Below are 22,687 nucleotides of genomic sequence, written 5' to 3'. Positions count from 1 at the left end.
AAAAGGTGGGATTTCCAAAAAAATTAGACAAACAACTATCTGTCACCTATTTCCACAACAAAGGCAGTATTAATATAACGAAAACGTTCCATTTTTTCTACTTGTATGGTCCGCTATATTAATAACAATTCCTTTTAATAAATTTCCAAAAAATGGTTGTATTTTTGACTTTATCAATAAAATAAACTTTGTTATAACCCTTAATGCGTATATTTAATTTAATTTTCAATCCTTTCTTCTACCACTAGGACATTTATGTATTAAAGCTGACCATACACGATTTTTTTTATTTTGAAAGTTTTCGTCGTATTCGATGTTTAATAATTTTTTTTTTTCATTATTTTATATATTTATTGATAAAAAATAATCGATTGTAATTTTTTGTTGTTATAATTCCGAATGTATTATTTGTTTTATAACTTTGTTTAATAAATACCTAGATGTTGTTAATCAATGGGGTACAAAAAGTTTTTGAATAAATATATTTTTAAACAGAAAAAAACTACTTTTTATTAAATAAAAATATGTTTTATTGCTTATAAAATACATCGAGTCAAATACATTTAAATACACATATTATAAAATGACAAGTTTTCGAGATGATCGCCAAAAAAAACGATAAATCTAAAATAATTTGGCGGTTAAATTCGAAAAATGGGAGTGACTCTGTCTCTTCTAAAACCTGTGAACCTAAAATTTAGCAGTCTGTTGAGTAAAGATCATGACCCCATTCTTTGTCTAATTTTTTTTAAAAAGTCTTTAGCCTGTTTATCACCCTGTCTATGTTCCAAGGCTCGTATTTCTAAACTTGATAAAACTGTAATGAAAAAAATTCTATTAAAAAGAAATAGTAAAAAAGAAATGAAAATAAAAGAAAACAAAATACTATTAATAAAAATAAAAAAAAACAAAATTCTACTAATAAAAAATAATAAAAAAATGACAAAAAACTGAAAAAAAACAAAATCCTATTAATAAAAAATAATGAAAAAAATAAATAAAACCAAGCAAAATCAAAATAATATTAATACAAAATAATATAGGAGAGAGTGAAATTTGCAAAAAAGAAAACAAGTTTGCAAATGTCGATAATAAAAAATAAGTTTTTTTGCAAAACAGATATCGAAACAAAAATAGTACCATAAAGTACAAAAGCTACAATAAGAAGATTCCAAATTTCAACAATTTTTGAGTAAAATTACAAAAAATGTGAACGAAACACAGAAAACAAAGTTTGTGCAAGACAGTGAGCGATCCAAAAGCAACACTTCTACAAACAGAATTTACAAAAAAAAATACCAATAACAGGATCTCTATTAATAAAAAAATAAAACTAGCAAAAAATTTAACAAACAATGATCTATCATCTATTTCCACAATAAAGGCAGTATTAATATAACGAAAACGTTTCATTTTCGTATAATTTTGATGTCATAGTTTTTTACGTGTATGGTCCGCTATACTAATAATAATTTCTTCCAATAAATTTCCAAAAAATTGTCGTTTTTTTGGCTTTGTCAATAAAATAAACTTTGTTATGAACATTAATTAATATATTTATTACATTTCTCAATTATTTTTTCTTCAATTAAGACATTTAGACTTTAAAGCTGACCACACACGATTTTTTTATAAATATGAAAGAGTGAAGTTTCAAAAAAAAAATTGAACACAACTATGAGAAAAAAGGAAATTGAGAATTTTACAAGGAAAATATCGAAATAAAAAATAGCACTTCTTACTTAGAAAAATACCAATTTGGTAAGATTTCTGAGTACAAAAAGGTAAAATTTCCAAACAATTAAACAAACAACGATCTGTCATGTAATTCACAATAAAGGCAACTATTAATATAATGAAAACGTTTCGTTTTCATATAATTTTGATGTAATAGTTTTTTACGTGTATGATCCGCTATACTAATAATAATTTCCTCTAATAAATTTCCAAAAAATCGCAGTTTTTTAGGAAAATATTTCGAAAAAAAATCTCAATTTGTAGGGATCCTAAATAGATTTGGCAGTCGATGAAATCGAACCAAAACAAACGAAACTAACAAAAAAAATTAAAGAAAAAACATAAAAAAAAACGATTTTACGAACACTTACTTTGTTCAGTCGGTCTATTAAGCTGCAACTGTACTTGCGGCAAACCGGAAATATACTCGGTAGTATCTTTTAGGTCACTAAAGGACAAAAAAGCCTCCCCGATGTACTGGTTATTGTATCCCAACAGATCCTTGTCTTTGACGCTGAACAAAATCAGACCGTCGTGTATCTGCCTTTGGTCGCAGCTCAGGTCACTGAAACGAAACACAAAAACACTCTATGACCGATCCACCACCGGATATTCGGTACTCACAAAGTGAATTCTTCGTCGTATAGAGGAAACTGATTCCGGTTGTGGGTTTTTGTCTTCGGTTTGTCGATTCCGACGAATTTGTGTTCGGGTAGCAGATGGATCCTTACGAACGAATCGCAGGAACCGTTCGAGTCCATTGCGAGAAGATTTCGGCCGTTTAGTACTTTTACGGATAGGGTTGTATCGGAAAATTTGGCTATTACGGTGAGTTGCCCTAAAGGCGAATCGGCGGCGGCGGACTGAAATTTTTTATGCAGGTTTTTGTGAACCTGAAATGTGATAACAGAAAAATCGTAACACGGATTGAAAAAAAAGTTTAGTTTCGAAATTATTTGGTGGATTGATAATTTTAACCACCCCGTGATTGAAATATTTGATTAATTTACAAAATAAGCGAAAATTTACAACGATTTGTTAGTTTCCAAATTGAACGTGTTGTTTCTTGAGCCGTATCTGTTCAATTTACTATATAAAACAGTTTTATTAAATAAGGACCGTCTTAAGCTCAAATTGTATTGAAATTATAAATAAATAATGATTAAATCCACCATGTAATTGAATAATTCACAAATTATAAAAATTTAATGTTAATGTTAATTTTCCGAAGAAACGTGTTGATTCTGAGTCCGAACCTGTTCTACTTACTTCAAATATCAACGTTTTTATATAAGGAACGTTTTAAGCTCAATTTTTTACGGAATTGTATTGAAATTATGATTAAATAACCATAAAATTTATCTCAAATGAAAGCAATCTATAAAAGAACAACAAAAAACGATGAAAGTGTAAAATTTTCAACTCTACTAATATCAAAATTACATTTTTTTATAAATTCATAAATGCAACCACCCCCCGTAATTAAAATAATTCACCGATTAAGCAAAAATTTTCAACATTTTGTTAATTTTCTGAAGCGTTGATTCTGAAGCCGAACCTGTTTAACTTGCTTCAATTATCAACGTGTTTATATAAGGAATCCGTTCTAAGATTAATTTTAAATAAATAATAACAAAATTGAGCATAAATGAATGAAAATTATAGAAAAATGAGGAAAATATCACTTTTCTATCGATAAATTGATCAATTTGACCACCCTATAATTGGAATATTTAAATAATTCACGAATTGAGCAAAAATTTTCAATAATTTGTTAATTTTCGACATTACTAAACCAAAATAAATTTTTTTAGCCCAATTTTTCATGAAATTGTATCAAAATTGTAAGTAAATACCAATAAACCCGAGCATAAATAAATGAAATTTTTGAAAAAGAAGAAAATTTTCGACATTACACACATCAAAATAATTTTTTTTAGATATATTCATAAATTTAACTACCCTGTAATTGAAATATTTCAATAAATTGAAAATTAAAAAAAAAATTTCAATAATTTGTTAATGTCTAACGAAATCAATTAATTTTAGAGCCGAACCTGTTCAACTTATTTTAAATCTCGAAGTTTTTGAATAAGGACCGTTATAAGCCCAATATATCACGAAATTGTCAATAAATAATAAATCTGAGTACAAACGGAAATTTTGTGAAAAAAAATGTCAAAAAACGAAACACAAAAAAATATTTTTGACTTTACATATACCAAAATAACATTTTTTCTTGATATATGGATATTTAACCACCCCGTAATTGAAATATTTCGATAAATCATGAATTCAGAGAAAAATTTTCAATAATTTATCAATTTCTAACGAAACCAATTAATTTTAAAGCCGGACCTATTCAACTTATTTGAAGTTTTTGAATAAGGACCGTTTTAAGCTCAATCTGTCACGAAATTGTCAATAAATAATAAATCTGAGCACAAATTGAAGAATTTTGTGAAAAAAATTACAAAAAAAGAAAAATGTTCAACTCTATACCAAAATTACATTTTTTGATAAATCCATAAATTTAACTACTACTAATTTATATTTACAATAATTCCTTAATTTTCTACTGAAATTTGTTCGTTTCGAAGACGTACTTGTGTAATTCAAATTTCATAGTTTCTAAATAAGGACCGTTCTAAGCTCAATTTGTATTAAAATGATTTAAGTACGAATAAAATTATATCAATTATTACTGAAATTCAATACTGAGTAATTTGACACCCTGTATATTGAATAACATTATTAACATTCATACAGCAATTTTCTTGATTCCACAAATTAAATAATAAAATCCTTTTATTAAAATGTATTACTCCTTAAGCCGTCCCTATTCGACAGCAATGTTAAGTATAATAAACAGGGACGTATTTAGGTATCTTTTTACTCGACAATCATTTGAAAATAAAAAATTACTTGATATAAATACTCAAATTATCCATTTAATATACAGGACGTCACAGTTTAGAAATGAAATAAATATACGTGTAATATTTCCATTTCGTAAAAACCGTAACGCTCTGTATATTAAATGAATAAATCAAGTATCTATACACCAAATTTCAATTTGACATTTCTAGCTGAAACCGTCCCTGTTTAATATCGTAATATTTAAAAGTCTACTAAACAGGATCGGTTTCACTTAGAAATTGTCTCAATACAAGATCGAATTGTGTAAGGATTTTTTATTTAAAAATTAATTTTGCGCCAATAAATGAAAAATGTTTTAACGAAATTTGATTTTTTACTCAAAAACTATAAAAAGAATTCCAACTGTCACATCCTGTATATTAAACGTAAAAAATTATACCTAATAATTGTTTACATGGGAAAATAAAATTATTTTTTGTTGCCGAAACCGTCCCTGTTTGACTATATAAAACTCATGTTTATTATTAAACAGGACGGATTCAGTAAGAATTTTGTCCAAATAAAAATAAAATTTTTATTATTTGATTTTTATCAACGAATCGAAATATAATCATTTAATGAGTCATTTGATATACAGGATGGACCACAATTATGTGTATATTTCGAAATATTGAATACGACAGTGATTTTGAATGACCCACCTCGTGTATCAAATCCGACGTTTCTAACCCGTAAACTCGTAAAACATCCTCAGTTCTTTTCAGTGCGTCGCAATTGGTGCAATCGTCGGGATTTTTGAACGATCCCAACATTAGATTCAAAGTTTTATGAAGATTCGCGAAAAACGAAGGGGGTCGACGTTTCTATAGAAAAAAAACCATAAATTCGATAAAAAACGATCGGCCACGGGAAAATATCTACTTACGTCTATGTTAGTCTGTATTATCTCGTCCAATGTTTCGGCCAACATGTCCCAAACCAACTCCAAAGTCCTATTGAAATTCTCCTCGTTCAATTCTCTATTCAAAGTACTCAAATTATTATCAACGTACATCATCAAACGATCGATACTGTTACAGTCCTGCTCGCACAATTCCGCGCCCTCTATCAGTAAACGTTTCATAGACGGCGCCATCTACGTCCGTAAAACACCATCAATAGTTAGGTAAAGTTGACACATATAAGTTAAGTTAGTTTGGAATATATACGATTAGATCAGGTGGGGTTTAGTTGAAATTAAGTTAGGTTAGATTAGATTAGTTTGAGATATATAAAGTGGAGTTAAGTTAGATTAGATTGGATAAGAATTATTTGACATATATACAATTAGATTAAGTTGAATTGAATTAAAATTGAGTTAGGTTGAAATGGATTTGGTTAGTTTGGAAAATATACAGTTAGATTAAGTTGGATCAATTTAAAATTAAGTTAGGTTAATCTGGATTCAGTTAAATTTGGTTAGGTTAAGTTAAACTCGAATTAGATTAAATTGGATTCGGTTAAATTTGGTTAGATTGAGTTAAAATCAAATTAGGTTAAACTGGATTCGGTTAAATTTGGTTAGATTAAGTTAAAATCGAATTAGGTTGAACTGGATTCAGTTAAATTTGATTAGATTAAGTTAAAATCGAATTAAGTTAAGTTTGATTCGGTTAAATTTGGTTAGATTACATCAAAATTAATTTAGGTTAGGTTGTAACAAAGTTAGATTAGGTGGAAATCCAAGTTACTTTGACATATTTGCGGTTAGATTCAGTTAGGTTATGTTAATTTGACAGAAAAACAATCGGAATAAGTTAGGTTAGGATCACAGATGTAGGTTAGATTAAGAATGAGTTGGGTCAGGTAAGTTTGAAAGGTAAACATTTCGAATTAGTTAAGTTAGATACAGTTTGAGCTTAAGGTTAGATCTAGATAGGTTAGATTATGAATTACTTAGATCACGTTAGTTTGACGTATTTTGGCTCGAATAATTGAGGATATGTAAATATTGAGTTAGATTAGGACAGGCTGTGAGATGTATTATTAAATCTAGTTTGACATATAAACAGTTAGAATAAGTTAGGTTAGATTTAGTTAAATTAAGTGAGGTTAGTAAGTTTGACAGATGAACATTTTAGAATAAGTTAGGTTAGGGTTCGATTTAGGTTACTTTCACATAAATACGGTTAGATTAAGTTAGGTTAAGCTGTAATAAGTTAAATCAGATCAGTTTCACTTAAAAAAAGTTAGGTTAAGTTCAAATTAAGTTAGGTTGAGCTGTAATAAGTTAAATTAGATCAGTTTCATTTAAAAAAAGTTAGGTTAAGTTCAAATTAAGTTAGGTTGAGCTGTAATAAGTTAAATTCGATCAGATTCATTTTAAAAAAATAAGGTTATGTTCAAAATTAGTTAGGTTAAGCTGTAATAAGTTGAATCGGGTCAATTTCATTTAAAAAAAGTTGGGTTATGTTCAAAATAAGTTAGTTTAAGCTGTAATAAATTAAATTAGGTTATGTTGACGTATACGAAAATGTATTTTTTACCTTTTTGACGACGATTTCCAATAATTCGATGATTTTGTTTTTGACGGTATCGACGGCGTTGGCAATGACGTTATCCAAAGTGCGTTCGCACCTTTGGGCGTCGACCGGACTTTTAATTTCGCCGATTTTCCTTATCACTTCTGTCATTCCAAGATCTCTGGTAAAAGGTTCGAGCGTTTCTCTGACGTAATCGATGTTGTTGATGGCCAAACACCATTCGTTGGTTACTTCGAATTTTTTTTCGTAAACGTCTGTAGTATCGCCGAGACCCTCTACCCTAGCCGCCATTTTGTCAGCGTAAAAAACCGAACATCTACATATATCCTGGAATTTACACGAATAAGTAACGCTCCGTGTAAAAAGATTTCGACGATGTTTTTTTAATACTCACGTCGATAATTTTCGCTATGAAACTATAACAACTTTCTACGTCCGGCCAATTCAACTGTTCCCAGAAAACTTTCACCTGAAAAGAACGGATAAATATTCTTTTCGTATCAGTTCGATACCTTATTGACAAGTGACGTTTATAAATCACGAAGAAAAAGTTCTAATCTTTTTCCAACAACTCGTTTTTACTATTAATTTCCACTAAACTTAGAAAGAGATGTAAAATTATCGTTTTTTTTTTATTCATTTCCATCATTAATCGACAGATGACGTTCGCAAATCACGCCCATTCTAACGAAATTATATAAATCACGAAAAAAAAGTTATGTTATCTCTTTTTAAAAATGTTTTCACCATTAACTTCCCTTCAAATTAAAGAGAGACGTGAAATTATCATTTTTTAAATAATTTCCATCATTAATTGACACTTGACGTTCACAAAACACGCCCATTTCGTTTAAATTATACGAATCAGGATAAAATATTTGTTCTTTCTTTCTAATAACCCGTTATTATCATTAATTTCCATTAAATTCAGACAAAGATACAAAATAATATTTTCTCCAATCATTTCCATCTTTAATTGATAGTTGATGTTCACAGGTCACGCCCATTCTAACAAAATTATATAAATCACGAAGAAAATATTGTTATCTCTTTTTTATAACCCAATCTCAACATAAGTACCACCAAACTTAGAGAGAGACGGAAAATAATCAATTAATAAAATCACTTCATTAACTAACTGACAAATGACATTGAAAACAACACGCCTACTGGATCTATTTGGAATTGGAAAAAAAATTGTTTTACCTGGTAGAATATCGTCAAGGTATCAACGGCGGAAGAACTGTATTGAACGTTATGATCAACGTGCACCAACTGATCCAATTCCACGGCTTTTTCAATCCGCTGTAAAGCTTTAAAAACGGCGACGTCCAACCACCGAGCCACCCCGTCGTGGAACCAATTGTGGAAATTTTTTATATGAAAACTATCACAATCGGCCGGACATAAACCGACACCTATAAATGATCGAATTAGAAGAAAAATAAACAAGAACGCACTGTATATAGAAATTTACCGAGTGTAGCGAATCGTTGAATAGCCAAGTACAATTCGAACAACGAAGTGCCTTCTAATAAAGGATCTACAGCGTCGTTTATGGTAGATTGGGTATTATACCCGGGGTAGTTGAGTTGTTTCATACTTTTACAGATTTCTCGTACTTCCGGTTCACATATTGAGGATAATTTCGCTTGGTAAAATACGTAAATCGCTTTGGCGTATTGAAAATTAACAGTCCTAAGCAAAAATTATAAAAATTTGATTGAAATTAAATTTATATTAATAAAATAATCCGTAGAAAATAATTTTTTTAACACTGCTTGTAAGATATTTATAATAAACAATAACAAAAACTTTTATCTGTTTCAAATGTAGCTTCCTTTTTTGTTAAATATACAACTCTACTTCGTATATACAACGTTATTATGAAAATTTCTTTTTAGTCGTATATCAATATAATATTACCTCTAATACTTATGTATGGGTTTTATTTTTGAAATTTTCATAAAAATTTATCGTGTTACTTTTGTTTTATTAAAGTTAAATTCCATTTCCACTTTTATTTATTTATACATTTCATAAATTTGTATAATCAAAAATATTTAAATTTGGATTAAATTACCTCCTAATTTTTTTAAATAAAACTTAAATCACAAGGAATATTGATGAGGCACAGACACAACTAAAAGTTTAAGGTTATATACGATAAAAATCGCGGTGTACTTCATTTCATTTACCATGATGGCGTATTACAAACTAGATGCCGATGTTGCCAGATTTTTTTTACGATCTTTAATTAAGTGACAAAAATAATTGTTTTTAAAAATACTGCGAGTTAAATAAATTTCCGTTATACAAAAAGAAGCAATTTAATTTTTTTTTATTTTTATAGAAAATAAAGTTCAAAATAGATGGATACGTCAAATTTTTTACTAGTCGTTTTTAACTGATTTAGAATAGAAAAAAAATCACGAAAAACATAAAAGGAAGCAAAAAGTTGGAGAAAAATCATAACTGATGATAATATGTTACTTCAAATAACGTGATTTGAACAGTCGGCCATATCGTTGAGCTGGACTAATAAACATTTAATTTCGTTTGTAAAAATTGTTTCGACAAATACTAATAATTTTAATGTGAATAACACGATATTTACCTCCATTTGGCAATATGGCGACCGATTGAGACGTCATTCTGAAATGACTTAAAATGTTTTAAAAAATTTGTTGAATGTTCAAAAAAATAAAATTTTCATTAAATATACAAGTTTGTATCAAAAAATTAAAATTCCTTTGAATAATATAAAAAAAATTTAGTTTAGAAATTAATATTGAACGAAACCTTTTGATTCTGGCAACACTGCTAGAAACAATTATGACACAGAACGAGAGCGCAACCGGTCTTATCCGACCGATCAGATGTTATGAATAAAGAATAATTAAATATTTTTCGTGAAAAATTTACGTCGCTGAGACCAATTCACACAAAAAAATATTAAGAGGCCTTAAAAAGTTTCAAAAAATTCAAATATTTTGAATAAAAAATTTACTTACTCTTGAAACAGTTTATCATAGAACTCGATCGATTTTTGAAGATCGCTCCTGATCAAATTGATGATTTGTATCATATTTTGCATCTTTGTCACATCCGATACATCGGGTAGTTTGTTATTGTCTAAAATGTGATTCAACCAATCGTTAGCGCCCTGCGTGACGGCATCGTTCAAAGTCGACGCGATGTCGTTATTCGGCTCGTCACCTCGATAACTTATCCAAGGGTAACTAATGACCGGAAATAGATCTAGAGATGGAGGAGGTTCCAACGAAATAACATGTCGGAGTATTTTCAATACCTGAAGATCAAAACAAAAACAAACTTCAGAATGAGTGATTTTTTTGAGAATTGTTTATTTATTTTGTGGCATTTAATGATAGTTATTATTTACCTCGGTGACTTGTTTCATTTTCGTTTTTTCGTTGACGTTTTTCTTCCGGATCTTCCTGATAATGGCGAAGCTAGAGGGAAGCAGTTTTTTCGTGGCGTCCCAAAATAACTTGACGTCCTCTTCGGAAACCCCACCGGTTTGTATAGGTTTGACGAGTTTATCCAGAAGATTAGCGAATAGCGCGAAACTCAAAGCGTGATTGTGATGAACACCCGCGAAAACGCAATACTGACAAACGTACGCTTCGGTGGGGGTGATGCGAGATTGCGCGATGTGTTGGGTGAGTAACTGATTACCTTGGGGAGTGAACGAACCGCACCACCAATGGGGCGCTACCTGATGGACAAATTTCAAATTATTAATCGGATATTCGACGGTTGAATATCAAGAAAAACGCACCTTGGACGTTTCTAACTCGTGTAATAGAATTATCCTCAACAGGTGTCTGTATTCTTGTTCGGCTACTTGATTATTTTTTTCCGAACTGAACGATAACCTAACTTTCAGTACACCTTGGCGCGCTAATTTGTTTTTTTTGTCCAAACTGTACCACATTGTCATACCCGAAGCTGGAATCGCCTGCGAAATTAAATAACTTCACTTTCCACACTTTTTTTCGATATTTACAATCAACCATATTGCATTTCCGGTTAAATACTTCCTGGTATTTAATAATGACTTTTTTATCCATTTTTACGCATAAAAAGTACCAATGAACCTCTAAATTGACTTATTTTGATCCAACCGAACTTTTTGAGCTTCCCTCGTATTAATTAAGTAACCTTTTATCAATAATTCATCCATTTTTCGTACGTCTAACCCCTACTACCAAAATATCAATGCATTTAACGAAAAAAAAAAGTAAAAATAAACATTTTTTTTTCATTATCGACAATTATCCAGATTTGTCGACCCCCCCACACCAATTTATTTATCGCATTTAAACTTAACAAACCATAACCTTGAATCATTTAATGAAAGAAAAAACGTGAAAATAACCATTTTTACATTATTTACAAGTAACCAGATGTTTCGTTGTTCCCTCGTATAAATGAAATTATATACCAATACATTTATATCTACTACCATAACCTCAATAAAAAATTTTATAATCATTTTCTTTAAATTATCATTTCCCCAGCAATTTTCTTAAAAATACATAAATATCATAATATAACCTATAAATTCTTTCATTCTATATAACCACAATTTATTTAAAGTAAAAATAACTTACGCTTAACGGGACTTGCGCTTTTCCAATTAATTCGTTTTCGTGTTGTCCAGACGTGGCTGTCACAGCGATTTCTTTAACCAACTTCCTCATCCCCTTAAGACCCTTCACGTCAAACACTTTCCCGAGTTTTTCTTTTACCGATTCAGCCGGATCGAAATCCCAAACTTCTAAGCATAATGTGTCTTCAGAGGCATTTTCACTTATCGGTCTAAACGGTAAACATTACAAAAGTTTTTTTTTTGGAGGATTTAGAATTGTTTCCGAATCAGTTGGTAACGATCAATGTAATGCGCAAGCTACGAACGATAATTTTGAAAGTGCACATGCGATCTGTTACCAAACAGATTCGGAATCAAGTATGTGGTAGTTTTAGGCAACTTACAAAGCGAAATGTTCTTCCCAAATAGGATTTAACGTCATCGGTTTGACAGACGTATTGTATCTGTGAGTTGTATTCGATGCTAAATATAACGTGACGAACGGATCGCTGAATCCATTCGAATCTTTCGGTCGTAGATCTTTTGCTTCGATAACCTAAAAATATCGATTTATTTTGATGTGTTGGAAACGATATTTTCTTAGATTTACCTCAACGTTAATCAAGAGAGATGGCGCTTCTTTTTTTTCGGCTTCTTCCATGAGTAATCTGTGTTTGTCGTTGGAAATTTTGAAAGCGTCTTGGGCGTAAAAAAATAACGAAGTTTGGCCGATTTCGCAGTTGACGTCACAACCGACATTATGAAGGATTTCGTATAAGATCTCGCGATAGAGCTCGTCTATCTATTTATATAAAATTCCGATTATTAATTAAAATTGGAAGCAAAAATACGAGGTACATACAAAATGGAAGATAGTAGAATGTCATTTGTACAACTATATATAAAAATTGACAAATGGCAAACGTTGATATACAGGGGCGTTGTTGTAAATACATGTAATATTTAAAAATTATACAAAAATATCGACAATTTAGAAGGGGTGATATACAGGGGCGTCGTCAAAAATAAATTCGAGAAAAATTTCGTTTATAAATTATAAAAATAGTACATAATATACGGGGTATGTACTAAAAATGATTATTATAAGATATAATTCTAGGAAATTTCATGTTTTTTTTCACAATAAGTCATAATTGGGAAAGCGTGGTATACAGGGGCGTCTTCAAAAATAAATTCAAGAATTTCGTCATAAATGATGAAAATAGTAAATAATATACGGAGTTCGTACAAAAAGTGATTATTGAAAAATGTAATATTTAAAAATTATACAAAAATATCGACAATTTAAAAGTAGTGGTATACAGGGGCGTCGTCAAAAATAAATTAGAGAAGAAACTCATTCATAAATAATAAAGTTATAAAAATATAAAAATTTTTTGAAAATTTTAACTTGAATTGAAAAATCATTATGCAAATTCTTAATGCATTATAAAAGATGATTCATAAAGTATGTAAAAATTAATTATATGAGAAACATTTTTATAACAAGCTCAAAGAAAGTTTTCTTAAACTTTCGTGTTTAACGCTAGATGGCGACAATAAATGTTATCCAAAAAATTTATAAAAACTAAATATAAATGAAAGTTTGTTAAAATGGACTTGACAAAACTTTTCCTTGGATTTTTTTAATCATTTTCCACGTAATATATTATAATTTTTGACACTGTTTTTTTTATATGATTTATCAAATTTTTGTAAAATTTTGACAGACAATCGTCGTATGAAGAGTATTGTCGATTTCTGGGAAATCCCTATACCTTCAAACACCCCTCGTATAAAGTAAATTTTTTCCCTCTTGATAGAAAATTAGTTTCCAAAAATATATATTTGATTTTCTATTATATATAAGAAATATAAATGTGACAAAATATTTGAAAGAATATATGCTTGCTTGGCTAAGCACTTTTCGAACCATCCTGCGTGTATCGTCATATTGTCCACATAAAAATCATGTCGCTCATTTTTTTGAAAAAATTACCTCAATAATTTATTGACCCTAGTCATATTAAAAACTCACCCCGTATATAAATTTTGTAATAAATTGATTTGATGGTATTTTTTTTAACCGGAAATAGTTTTTACCTATACAGATTTTTCTGGGATGCATAAACGTATTTTCGATAAATAATCAAAATTTTTTTCAGAATTTCTCTTTATGAAAAATTTACGAATTTTGAACCATAGTACTCGAGCCGTCCCTGGCCACTAAACAGTTAAGTTCACTCACTTCCGAATTTTTTGCATCAAAGAGAGAAAGAAAGAGAGAGAGAAAGATCGCTAAAATATTAGTACGCCTATCTCTCACAGTTTGTATAATACGAAGTTAGCTGTTAATGGGTACAAATTGATGAATTAATAATAATAATAATAAATTCTTAGGACGACAATATAAAATTATGTTGCTTTGTCAGTAACATAGTAAAATTTTTTAATGACAATAAATCTTAATTCCCTCTCTCTCAAATAACACGAACTAAACAATATGGCGGCCGTGATGTCACGTTTCAGTTATCTATTCTAAGTTAATTTCCTACAGCATTCGTTTTTTTTTCAACTTCCATGAAACAAAAATCTAATACCTTTTTTAACCTCATTTTCAAAATACACTTCCCAAAACTACTTAGTTCGTTATACGAGTATATACTGACATTTCGAAATATGTTTACGAGATTAAAATTGATTTTAATAAAACCTTGATTTACTTTGTTGAACATATTAATAATAAAGTAAAGAGATAATAACAATTGTATTTAAATTCTAACACAAAAAAATGGAACTATAGAAATAAAACTAGAAGTCACTTTTTCGAGGAATTGTCGGCGATTGAAATGATTACGTAATGCACTACTTGAAATGATCCAGATATTTTACATCATATTATGTTTATAAATATATAAAAAACAAAGAATATTTACCTGTCTACACGTTATCATTTCGAAATAACTATATTTCGTACTCATTTTGTATAATACAAACACTAAACCCTATCGATTTATTTCTAAATCCAACCCTCAAGAAAAAACTGTTTCGCCAAATTACGTTTATACAGGGAGAGTCCGTAATTCGGAATAAATTCATTTTCGAAAATGTACAAGCACGTTGATCAATATTACAAATCATCATTCTGTATATATACTATAATAACGTATACCAATTGTCCCGAATCAAAAAGAACATTAGTATGATAATAGAGAGATTTATTTTGAGTGGGACGAGAAAAAATTTTTTATGGTAAAAAGGAATCATTGGAATTGGTATAGATAGTTCTCTGAAGGGCTGAGGTTGCGTGAATTACTCTGATTCAGGGTGAAAAAAGAAATAACCAACACATATGGGGTTTGAAGAAATAAGTAAAAAAACGGTTTTTTTCAGGATTGGCGATGTATTTTGAATTTTTTTAAATTCTTTTTGTTTATTCTATAATATGAAAGCGTGTAATTGGGGGGATGGGTGGCTACAGCTCCCCATTGGTGCAGATTTTTTTACTGTGAACCGAAATTTTGGAATTAGCCTCATATTACCCTTAACCTCAAAAGTGAAAATGATCTGCCACCCCTTTTCGGTGGTGTAAATTTTCTTTGCAAATCCCCTTCGGAAATCGATAGACCTAATTTTAAGAAAAAATGTTTCATAAAGTTATCCAAAAAACCCAATACTTTTCAAGTTATTGGCAATTGAAATTTTTTTCACGTTTTTCATCATTTTTTGCAAATATCTTCAAAATTATGAATTTTAACGAAAATTGTTCTAAGTGCAATATTAAGCGAGATATTAAAGATCAAAATCGTTTTTTATTTTGTTTGAAATTTAATCGATGTATTCAATGCCATCTAGCGGGTAGCGGATACATTTTATGCATTATAATGAAATAGGGTTTTATAGTGCTTGAAATAAGCTTTAAAATGAGCACTGTCAAAAGTCTTTTGCACGTAAAATGAGTGAGCAGTAATGCAAATAAGAGGAACATCTAATGGTTTTTTCTTTTAAATCAATGGGTTCCACAAGTGCCATTTCCACCAAAATAAAAATTAATCGTATTCCATCTATAAAGAGTTGGTTGCTTTAAGACACATATTTTTTAAAAAAATCACGATTTTAGGAAAAGAAAATTTTCGAATTTTTTAAAAAACCATCTTCTTTTCATAATATCTCAAAAATGATGTAAGATACGTAAAAAAGAATAATGACAAAAAATGTAGGTCTTTTTGTGACAAAAAAGTTTTTGTTTCTGTCACACAAAAATTGACGGAGATATGATTGTTTAAAGAGCACGCGGCCAGCGCAATCACAGTCTTTCTCGAACCCTTTGACCCTGCGCCGTTTTAAAATAAAAGGTTTTTAGCTCTTTAAATTACCTTTAAAATGGTTTTTCGTAAATTGTGATAGCATCAAAATCGAAGGAGTTATGGTCCAAAAACTAATCGTATTTTTTTCTAAACCAAATTTTTTTATCAAGGGCTTGTTTTTAAGGGTCGAAACGGGGTTAAAAATTCGATAATTAAGATAGATAACATAAAATATCATTTACTCTATACTTAAATCTTTTTATGTCATAACAAAGTAATTTTTTGTGATTGTGTCAATTTGAGGGTTGTTTTCGAGGGTAGTAACGTTTCCAAGGGCTTGAAAATGATTTTATTATGAGGTAATCGTGTTAAAAACACTTTACAAGTTCATCCCTCAATATTAAACAAGTTTTTTAGCGATAGAATGGCTAAATGTCAATTTTTCTATTAAGGGGTTGTTTACAACCCTTAAAAAGAATAGGCGGAGCTCAGATCATTTCCACTTTTGAAGTTAAGGGTGAGATGAGACTAATTTCAAAATTTCATGTAAATCGCTTCACAGTTTACAGTGAAATAAACGATTTTCATACAGAAATTGTCATTAATTTTTAAAATGACAGTTTTAGTCTGATTTTGAGTAAAGTTAAAAGTGAAATTTTGTACATTGAAGATATGTGAATAAAATTTAGCACTTCGAAATACAGGGTGTTTAAATTTGATATGATAAAAGATTAATTTTCAATAATAGATACGATGTTTAAATTTTTCAAAACAAAAAAAAAAACGAATCCATTAGAACGATGTACCCGAATTTTCGTTATTCCCCAGGTAGGGGGTGAATAATGAAATAATAAAGTGTCTCTATAACTTCCCTATTACTCATAATTACTAAATTGGGGTGGCTACAGCTTGAAGGATGATAATTTACTAAAAAAATGCAATATTTCGTAAAAACTAATTTTGAATTTTAGAATAACCTTTTTATTCGATAAAATTTTGTAGGGGATGTCCGTTTGTCATCTACCCATAAAAAAATTTCATCTCCCCCAAAGATTAGCTCCCCAAAGCTGGTTTCATAAAATTTTTGTTTATCCTGAAATCCCTTATGACGTTTAGAATACGAACCGAGTCCCTTATATGAATGAGTGAAAATACTAAAAGAAAGAGATAGAGCTAAATAAACTATTTTTAACCGATCATAACTCCCTAGGGAGACTACGAAAGTCTCACTTGGAAGAGACGAATACAAACAAAAGTTCGGTTAGGTCGGGTCGTTTTTCTGGATTTTCTCCCTCGTATTATGAATGATAAATACAAATCAAAGTTAGGTTAGGTTAGGTAAATACGATTTTCATGTATTTTGGACATAATTCACTCGTTTTTTCTGGATTTTTTCGTTTCTACATTCTCAATCTAAAATATCTCGAGATCGGGGACCAAAATTTTCTTTTCCCGATCTCCACTAGGGGACTTTTCCGTAGTCAGTTTCGAATTTTGAGTTCCAATAGTTGAATTTGAATTTTAAAATTTTACTTTATATAAAATCATACTATTTCAAACAAATGCGATTTTTTTCGGAAAATTAATCGAAGATAATCAAATTTGATCTAATTTTCCATGTAGAATTCAAAAATTTAGGGTGTTTCAATTGAAAAAAATCGTACGTTTGATATGTTCAACTTCTTTTGGGACGTCGTGTATAACTAGGAACAATTTGAATCACCCTGTAATAGTTTAAAAACCGAACGTAATTCACGTTTACTTGAAATCGAATATAAAAATTTGTGTGTATTCAAAATGACGTTTTTGTGCATAAATACGCCATTTTAGAATAAAAAATGAATCTACGTAATAAATTTACTGTTCCACACTGTATATAGATTATACAATTATTTATAAATAGTATATTTGAAAAAAACATCGTTAATTAAACAAATTACGTAATTATATAGTACTCACTGTCATATTTGCTAAATACATATTAGTACGTCTCTGTAATTCTTCTTTTTTTAACCCCCTGAATTGATTCCTGGTAAACGATTTTTTCGTACGTGGTGAAGTCATTTTGATATCACCGTTACCGAAATAATTTAAATTCGATTCCGAAACGCACGATCTCGTCAACAACATTTTTTAAAAAAATTCAAAACATTATTTCGAAAAAAACCTACCGATGAATTAACAAAAAAAATCAACTAAGTGGATGTGCATGTATTGAATCAGCTTGTCAGTGGGATTGAACTGTTTTTAGCCAATGTGCCAAAATCTATTCTGGTACACAACGTAAGAAAATTTTCACCTCGAAGGTTTTTAGTAAAAGATTTTTGTTTATCGACTGATTTAACCTAAGAAAATATACGTGATATAAACAGGATATAATGTAACATAATTTAGTATGTAATATGATATACGAGGGGCGTATCAAATTGTATACGAAAAAATCTGGAATAAAGTGCAATAAATAAATCAGTGGCAACACCGATTTGAATCTGTCAAATTTAAGACAGAATTTGATGGTAAATAACGCGCTTGCTCACGATTTGCACTTGGAATTAATTGTTCATTTACCAGATCTGATTCCCAGCGATTCTGATAACCTCCCTGTAAAGTATCGGCGACTACGAGGGTTGCTACTATAAATTTTGACATTTTTAATAGTGGAGTGTTGTTATACGAGTGCTATTCGAATTATTTACACAAGTTTTGCGATTTTTTACACATCAGTTCAATCAAAAGCGTTTTTGAACTTTATCGAACGACGACTCAATCGAAACAAAATGAAAGATGTTTACGAGGATTTGTGTCAATCATTTTTAACAATTAAAAATTCTAAGGGAAAGGAGAGTTCGTGCCAAAAAAGCATAGATCACGAGAAAAATTGATGGCTACAATAATTTGGGACTGTTAGGGTTTGACTCAGTGGGTAAAATTAGTGGGTTTGCTTGAAGACTATACTCCAGTCCACAATATTTCGTTTTCCCAGGCTATACGAAGTTTTTTCGAGAAAAACCAAACTTTCAATAAATGATATAATGAACAATTCCACCAAAAGTTATGACCTACGTTTATCTCAGTATTGAACGAAAAAAAAACACGTGGCATCAATTTTTTTGAACGTTATCTTTTTTCAAACAAATTTGACTGGACTATTACATATTTGATAGGAGAGAGCCGGGAAAAAAATGTTTGTTTCTTTGTTTAAACCTCCCTCGTATTATGAAATCGGTATATAAAATTAATAAAATAATATTACGTCTCTCGTAATATTAAAAAAAAATATTCCTGGATGGGTTTTTGGCACGTCAGAAAAAAATAAATCAAGTCAAGTGGATTTTGAAGCGTTTCACATAAAACGAGAAATGCATTTTTTTATAATTCGTATGTCAGTGATAAAAATAGATCTACCGGGTATGTACGAAAAATAAATTTGAAATTATTTAAATATATAGTCGGTAAAAATTATACCGGAATATGTTTTTTGGGTGTTACTTTGAAAATACGAGAAAAAGTTTCAGCTAAAAATTGTAGAACATAAAAGTTTAGACTTCCTCACATAGAAGACTTTTTCCCTAAAAAGCACCCTTTCACCCCTAAAACGGATTATATTACCAAGAAAATGAAAATTCGAACAAAAATATAAAAATTGGATTTTGAATTTAAATTTAACAATCATCGTACAGAACAAAAATATTTTTTTTCATCCCTTTTATCGAAAATGGGGTTTTTGATATTGATATTTTATTTAATGTGAGTAATTTAAAAAAAGAGTTTTGACGTTGGATTTATACTCGTTTTAACTAGAATATCAAAAAACCTCAATTTTTGATAAAATAGATAAAAAAAGTTTTTTTTCGTTACAATGGTTCTTAACTTCTTTTTTGAAAAAATTCGGTGAAAATTGTATAATTTGGTTTTTATATTTTTGTTTGAAATTTATTTTTTTTAATATAGAAACCGTTCTAGGTGTGAAAGGGTACATTTTAAAGAAAAAGTGGTTTCAATGAAGTAGCCCTTAAATTTTATGCTCTACAACTTTCATTTGAAACTTTTTTCGATATTTTCAAAATATAACCAAAAAATCGTATTTCGGGGTGGTTTTTTAATTTTCTCATGCCCTTTTCGAAAGTATTTACTTTACCCCCATCAAACTTGAAGGGACTTTAGTCGAAAATTCGATTAAAACATGAAAATTGTATTTCAAAAATTTTTTTTTGGAAATTTTAATTTTTCTTCAATTTTGATATTTTATTTATTATTTTAACAAAATCCGTTTTCACCCTCTCATTTTTAATATGAGAGTTGGAAAAAATTTTTATCTTCCATGATTTTTCTTTATATTTTTCATTTTATCCATTTTTTTTAGAATTTTTTATTATTATACACCGTTTTAGGGGCGAAAGAGTGTGTTTTAGGGAAAAAGTAGTTGCAATGAAGTAACCCTTAAATTTTATGCTCTACAACTTTCATTGGAAATTTTTTTTATATCTTCAAAAATTAACCAAAAAATCGTAAATCAGGGTAGTTTTTCAATTTTTTCATCCCCTTTCCGGAAGTTGAAGTTATTTTTACTTTACCCACATTACAATTTAAGTGATTTTAGTCAAAAATTCAGTTAAAACATCAAAATTTCTAGAAAAAAAATCTATGAAATACAATTTTCATTTTTTTAAAAATTTTGACATTTATTATTTCAACTTAATTATCGTGTAAAATCCGTTTTCACCCTCTCATTTTTAATGTAAGGGTTGGAAAAAATGTTTTTCTTCTACGATTGTTCTTCAGATTTTTCGTTTTATCCAATTTTTTAACATTATAAACCGTTTTAGGGGAAAAGTGGTTAAACCCTTAAATTTTATGCCCTACAACTTTCATTCGAAACATTTATTGATATTCTGAAAAAATTAACCTAAAAATCACATTTTGGGGGTAGTTTTTAAATTTTTTCATCCCCTTCCCTCTATTTCCATAAAATTTCAATCACATCTAACAAAAAACCTTTCCGACTGGACTATTAAAAGCGATAATGGTAAATACTTTCAATAATAAATCATTCTTTGTACTGTTAAAAATGAAGGTTTATGTTTTTTGAAATATGGAGGATTTTAATGAAAATAATCAAAAAAAAAACTTCGTCATTACATTTTGAATAAATATTGACTCTCCATGTAATACAAGATGTCGATTACGTAAACATGCCAGTTAATTCGAAAATTAACTTTCTCTTTAAAACATCAATCAGCAATTTAACGATTAATTTATAAATAACTTAAACTCATTTCGTTCGATTCAATTTTCTATTAACAACAAAATTTCCACTAATTTGATCGTCTACTGTTGAACGCATTCGGTTTTACGAGGGTAATACTATATTATACCGGAAAAATAATTCGTAAAAATTGATTTCGAAAAGGAATTTTTAGTAAAAAAAATAACTTATATGATCATTGAAAATGTAATAGAAATTCACAAAACAATCATCACGAAAGACATTCTAAGACAAGTAAAAATTTAAAGAAAATACGAATGTATTGAACGAACAATGTCAAAAGTGCTAGGTCGGACCTGTACCTAAATATTACGTAATTTCTTGATTTAAAATCGACGATATTTATTATGAAGTGGATGTGAATCATAAAATTCGTTATTGATAAACTTCCACATCGACTTAAATTCAAATATTTGGGATATTATGTAATTTTATATTAAAATTAGAAGCGTAGCAGATAATTTGAAAATAAACAAAGAGGTTATAACCTCTTTTTGATGTCGATATTTTCAATGCACTACATTACCGATCAATAACACTAAATCAAGTTGTACAATGCAATAAGAGATGGCGCGCTCGGATCTATTAATAGGAAAGTTCAATTATTACAATATATACTTACATTCCATGCCGCCGCTATAAGTTCGGATTGATCTTTTTCTGTTTCTCCTTCTGAATCCGTCGAAACGACGGAATCCTCATCACTTTCTACAGTTGGTAGAGGTTGTTCCGAATCGATTTCTTCCTTTAATTTCTCAGGCGAAATTTCCGCTGCCGCTTCGGCGACTTTCTTCTTTTCCAAATTTTCCTTTTCCGCCACGTATTCGGCGTGCTCTCTGAATAACGAGCCCCATTTCTCGAAAAATCCACCGTCCACCTGTACAATTCTGGAAACAAAAGAATCGGGGGGGAAATTATTTAGAATATACGAGGGCTGTGTCAAAAATAGGATTCTCAATGATGTACAGCCTCGAATGAAGGTGATACTAACACATCTGAAAATGATACCTTTAGAGTTCTGGAAATGAAAGAATCGGGGGGGAAATTAATTAGAATATACCATGGTTGTGCCAAAAAGTAGTTGACCTTCAGTCTCTAAAGAAGACAACTCGGTTATCGAAACGTGCGTCAGACAGTGTAATTGTGAGTGTTGGTGTGAACAATTCGAAAAAGTTGGGTTAGGATCCTCCGTTTCAGGTTAAACTGCCGTTTAAACTCCCCCAGACCGCAGGTAACGTTTAAACCGTAGTTTATCAGTAAACGCCATCTATAAAACGCGAAAAAAACGGTATCTGTAATTTGAGGTTTAAACTTCACTTATAAAATTGGATTCGAGATAATCCTTTTTTAGTTTTGT

The 22,687-nt window shown here is 29.6% G+C and overlaps 1 protein-coding gene across 6 annotated transcripts in view; it reads right to left on the bottom strand.

Moving 5' to 3' along the window:
- Positions 1–506: 506 nt before the first annotated feature.
- LOC130900891 (protein unc-13 homolog 4B) overlaps positions 507–22,687 on the bottom strand; it is a 32,544-nt gene continuing 10,363 nt past the window's right edge. For 5 of the 6 annotated variants that reach the window (XM_057811822.1, XM_057811824.1, XM_057811823.1 and 2 more), the window contains exons 2-17: positions 21,953–22,217; positions 12,368–12,559; positions 12,162–12,313; positions 11,780–11,987; positions 10,945–11,124; positions 10,546–10,881; positions 10,154–10,452; positions 8,617–8,837; positions 8,346–8,557; positions 7,534–7,608; positions 7,143–7,466; positions 5,543–5,752; positions 5,319–5,480; positions 2,362–2,630; positions 2,109–2,302; positions 507–817 (exon numbers count right to left, since the gene is read on the bottom strand). In XM_057811822.1, coding sequence (XP_057667805.1) covers positions 720–817; positions 2,109–2,302; positions 2,362–2,630; positions 5,319–5,480; positions 5,543–5,752; positions 7,143–7,466; positions 7,534–7,608; positions 8,346–8,557; positions 8,617–8,837; positions 10,154–10,452; positions 10,546–10,881; positions 10,945–11,124; positions 11,780–11,987; positions 12,162–12,313; positions 12,368–12,559; positions 21,953–22,217 — 3,397 coding nt within the window. In that variant the 3' untranslated portion in view covers positions 507–719. Of the gene's footprint in view, positions 818–2,108; positions 2,303–2,361; positions 2,631–5,318; positions 5,481–5,542; positions 5,753–7,142; positions 7,467–7,533; positions 7,609–8,345; positions 8,558–8,616; positions 8,838–10,153; positions 10,453–10,545; positions 10,882–10,944; positions 11,125–11,779; positions 11,988–12,161; positions 12,314–12,367; positions 12,560–18,023; positions 18,309–21,952; positions 22,218–22,687 lie in introns of those variants that run through there. The other variant, XM_057811825.1, reaches the window with a different exon arrangement.

This window comes from Diorhabda carinulata, chromosome X, assembly GCF_026250575.1.
Source record: "Diorhabda carinulata isolate Delta chromosome X, icDioCari1.1, whole genome shotgun sequence".
Taxonomy (NCBI): domain Eukaryota; kingdom Metazoa; phylum Arthropoda; class Insecta; order Coleoptera; family Chrysomelidae; genus Diorhabda; species Diorhabda carinulata.
This window is presented reverse-complemented; position numbering and strand designations above follow the sequence as displayed.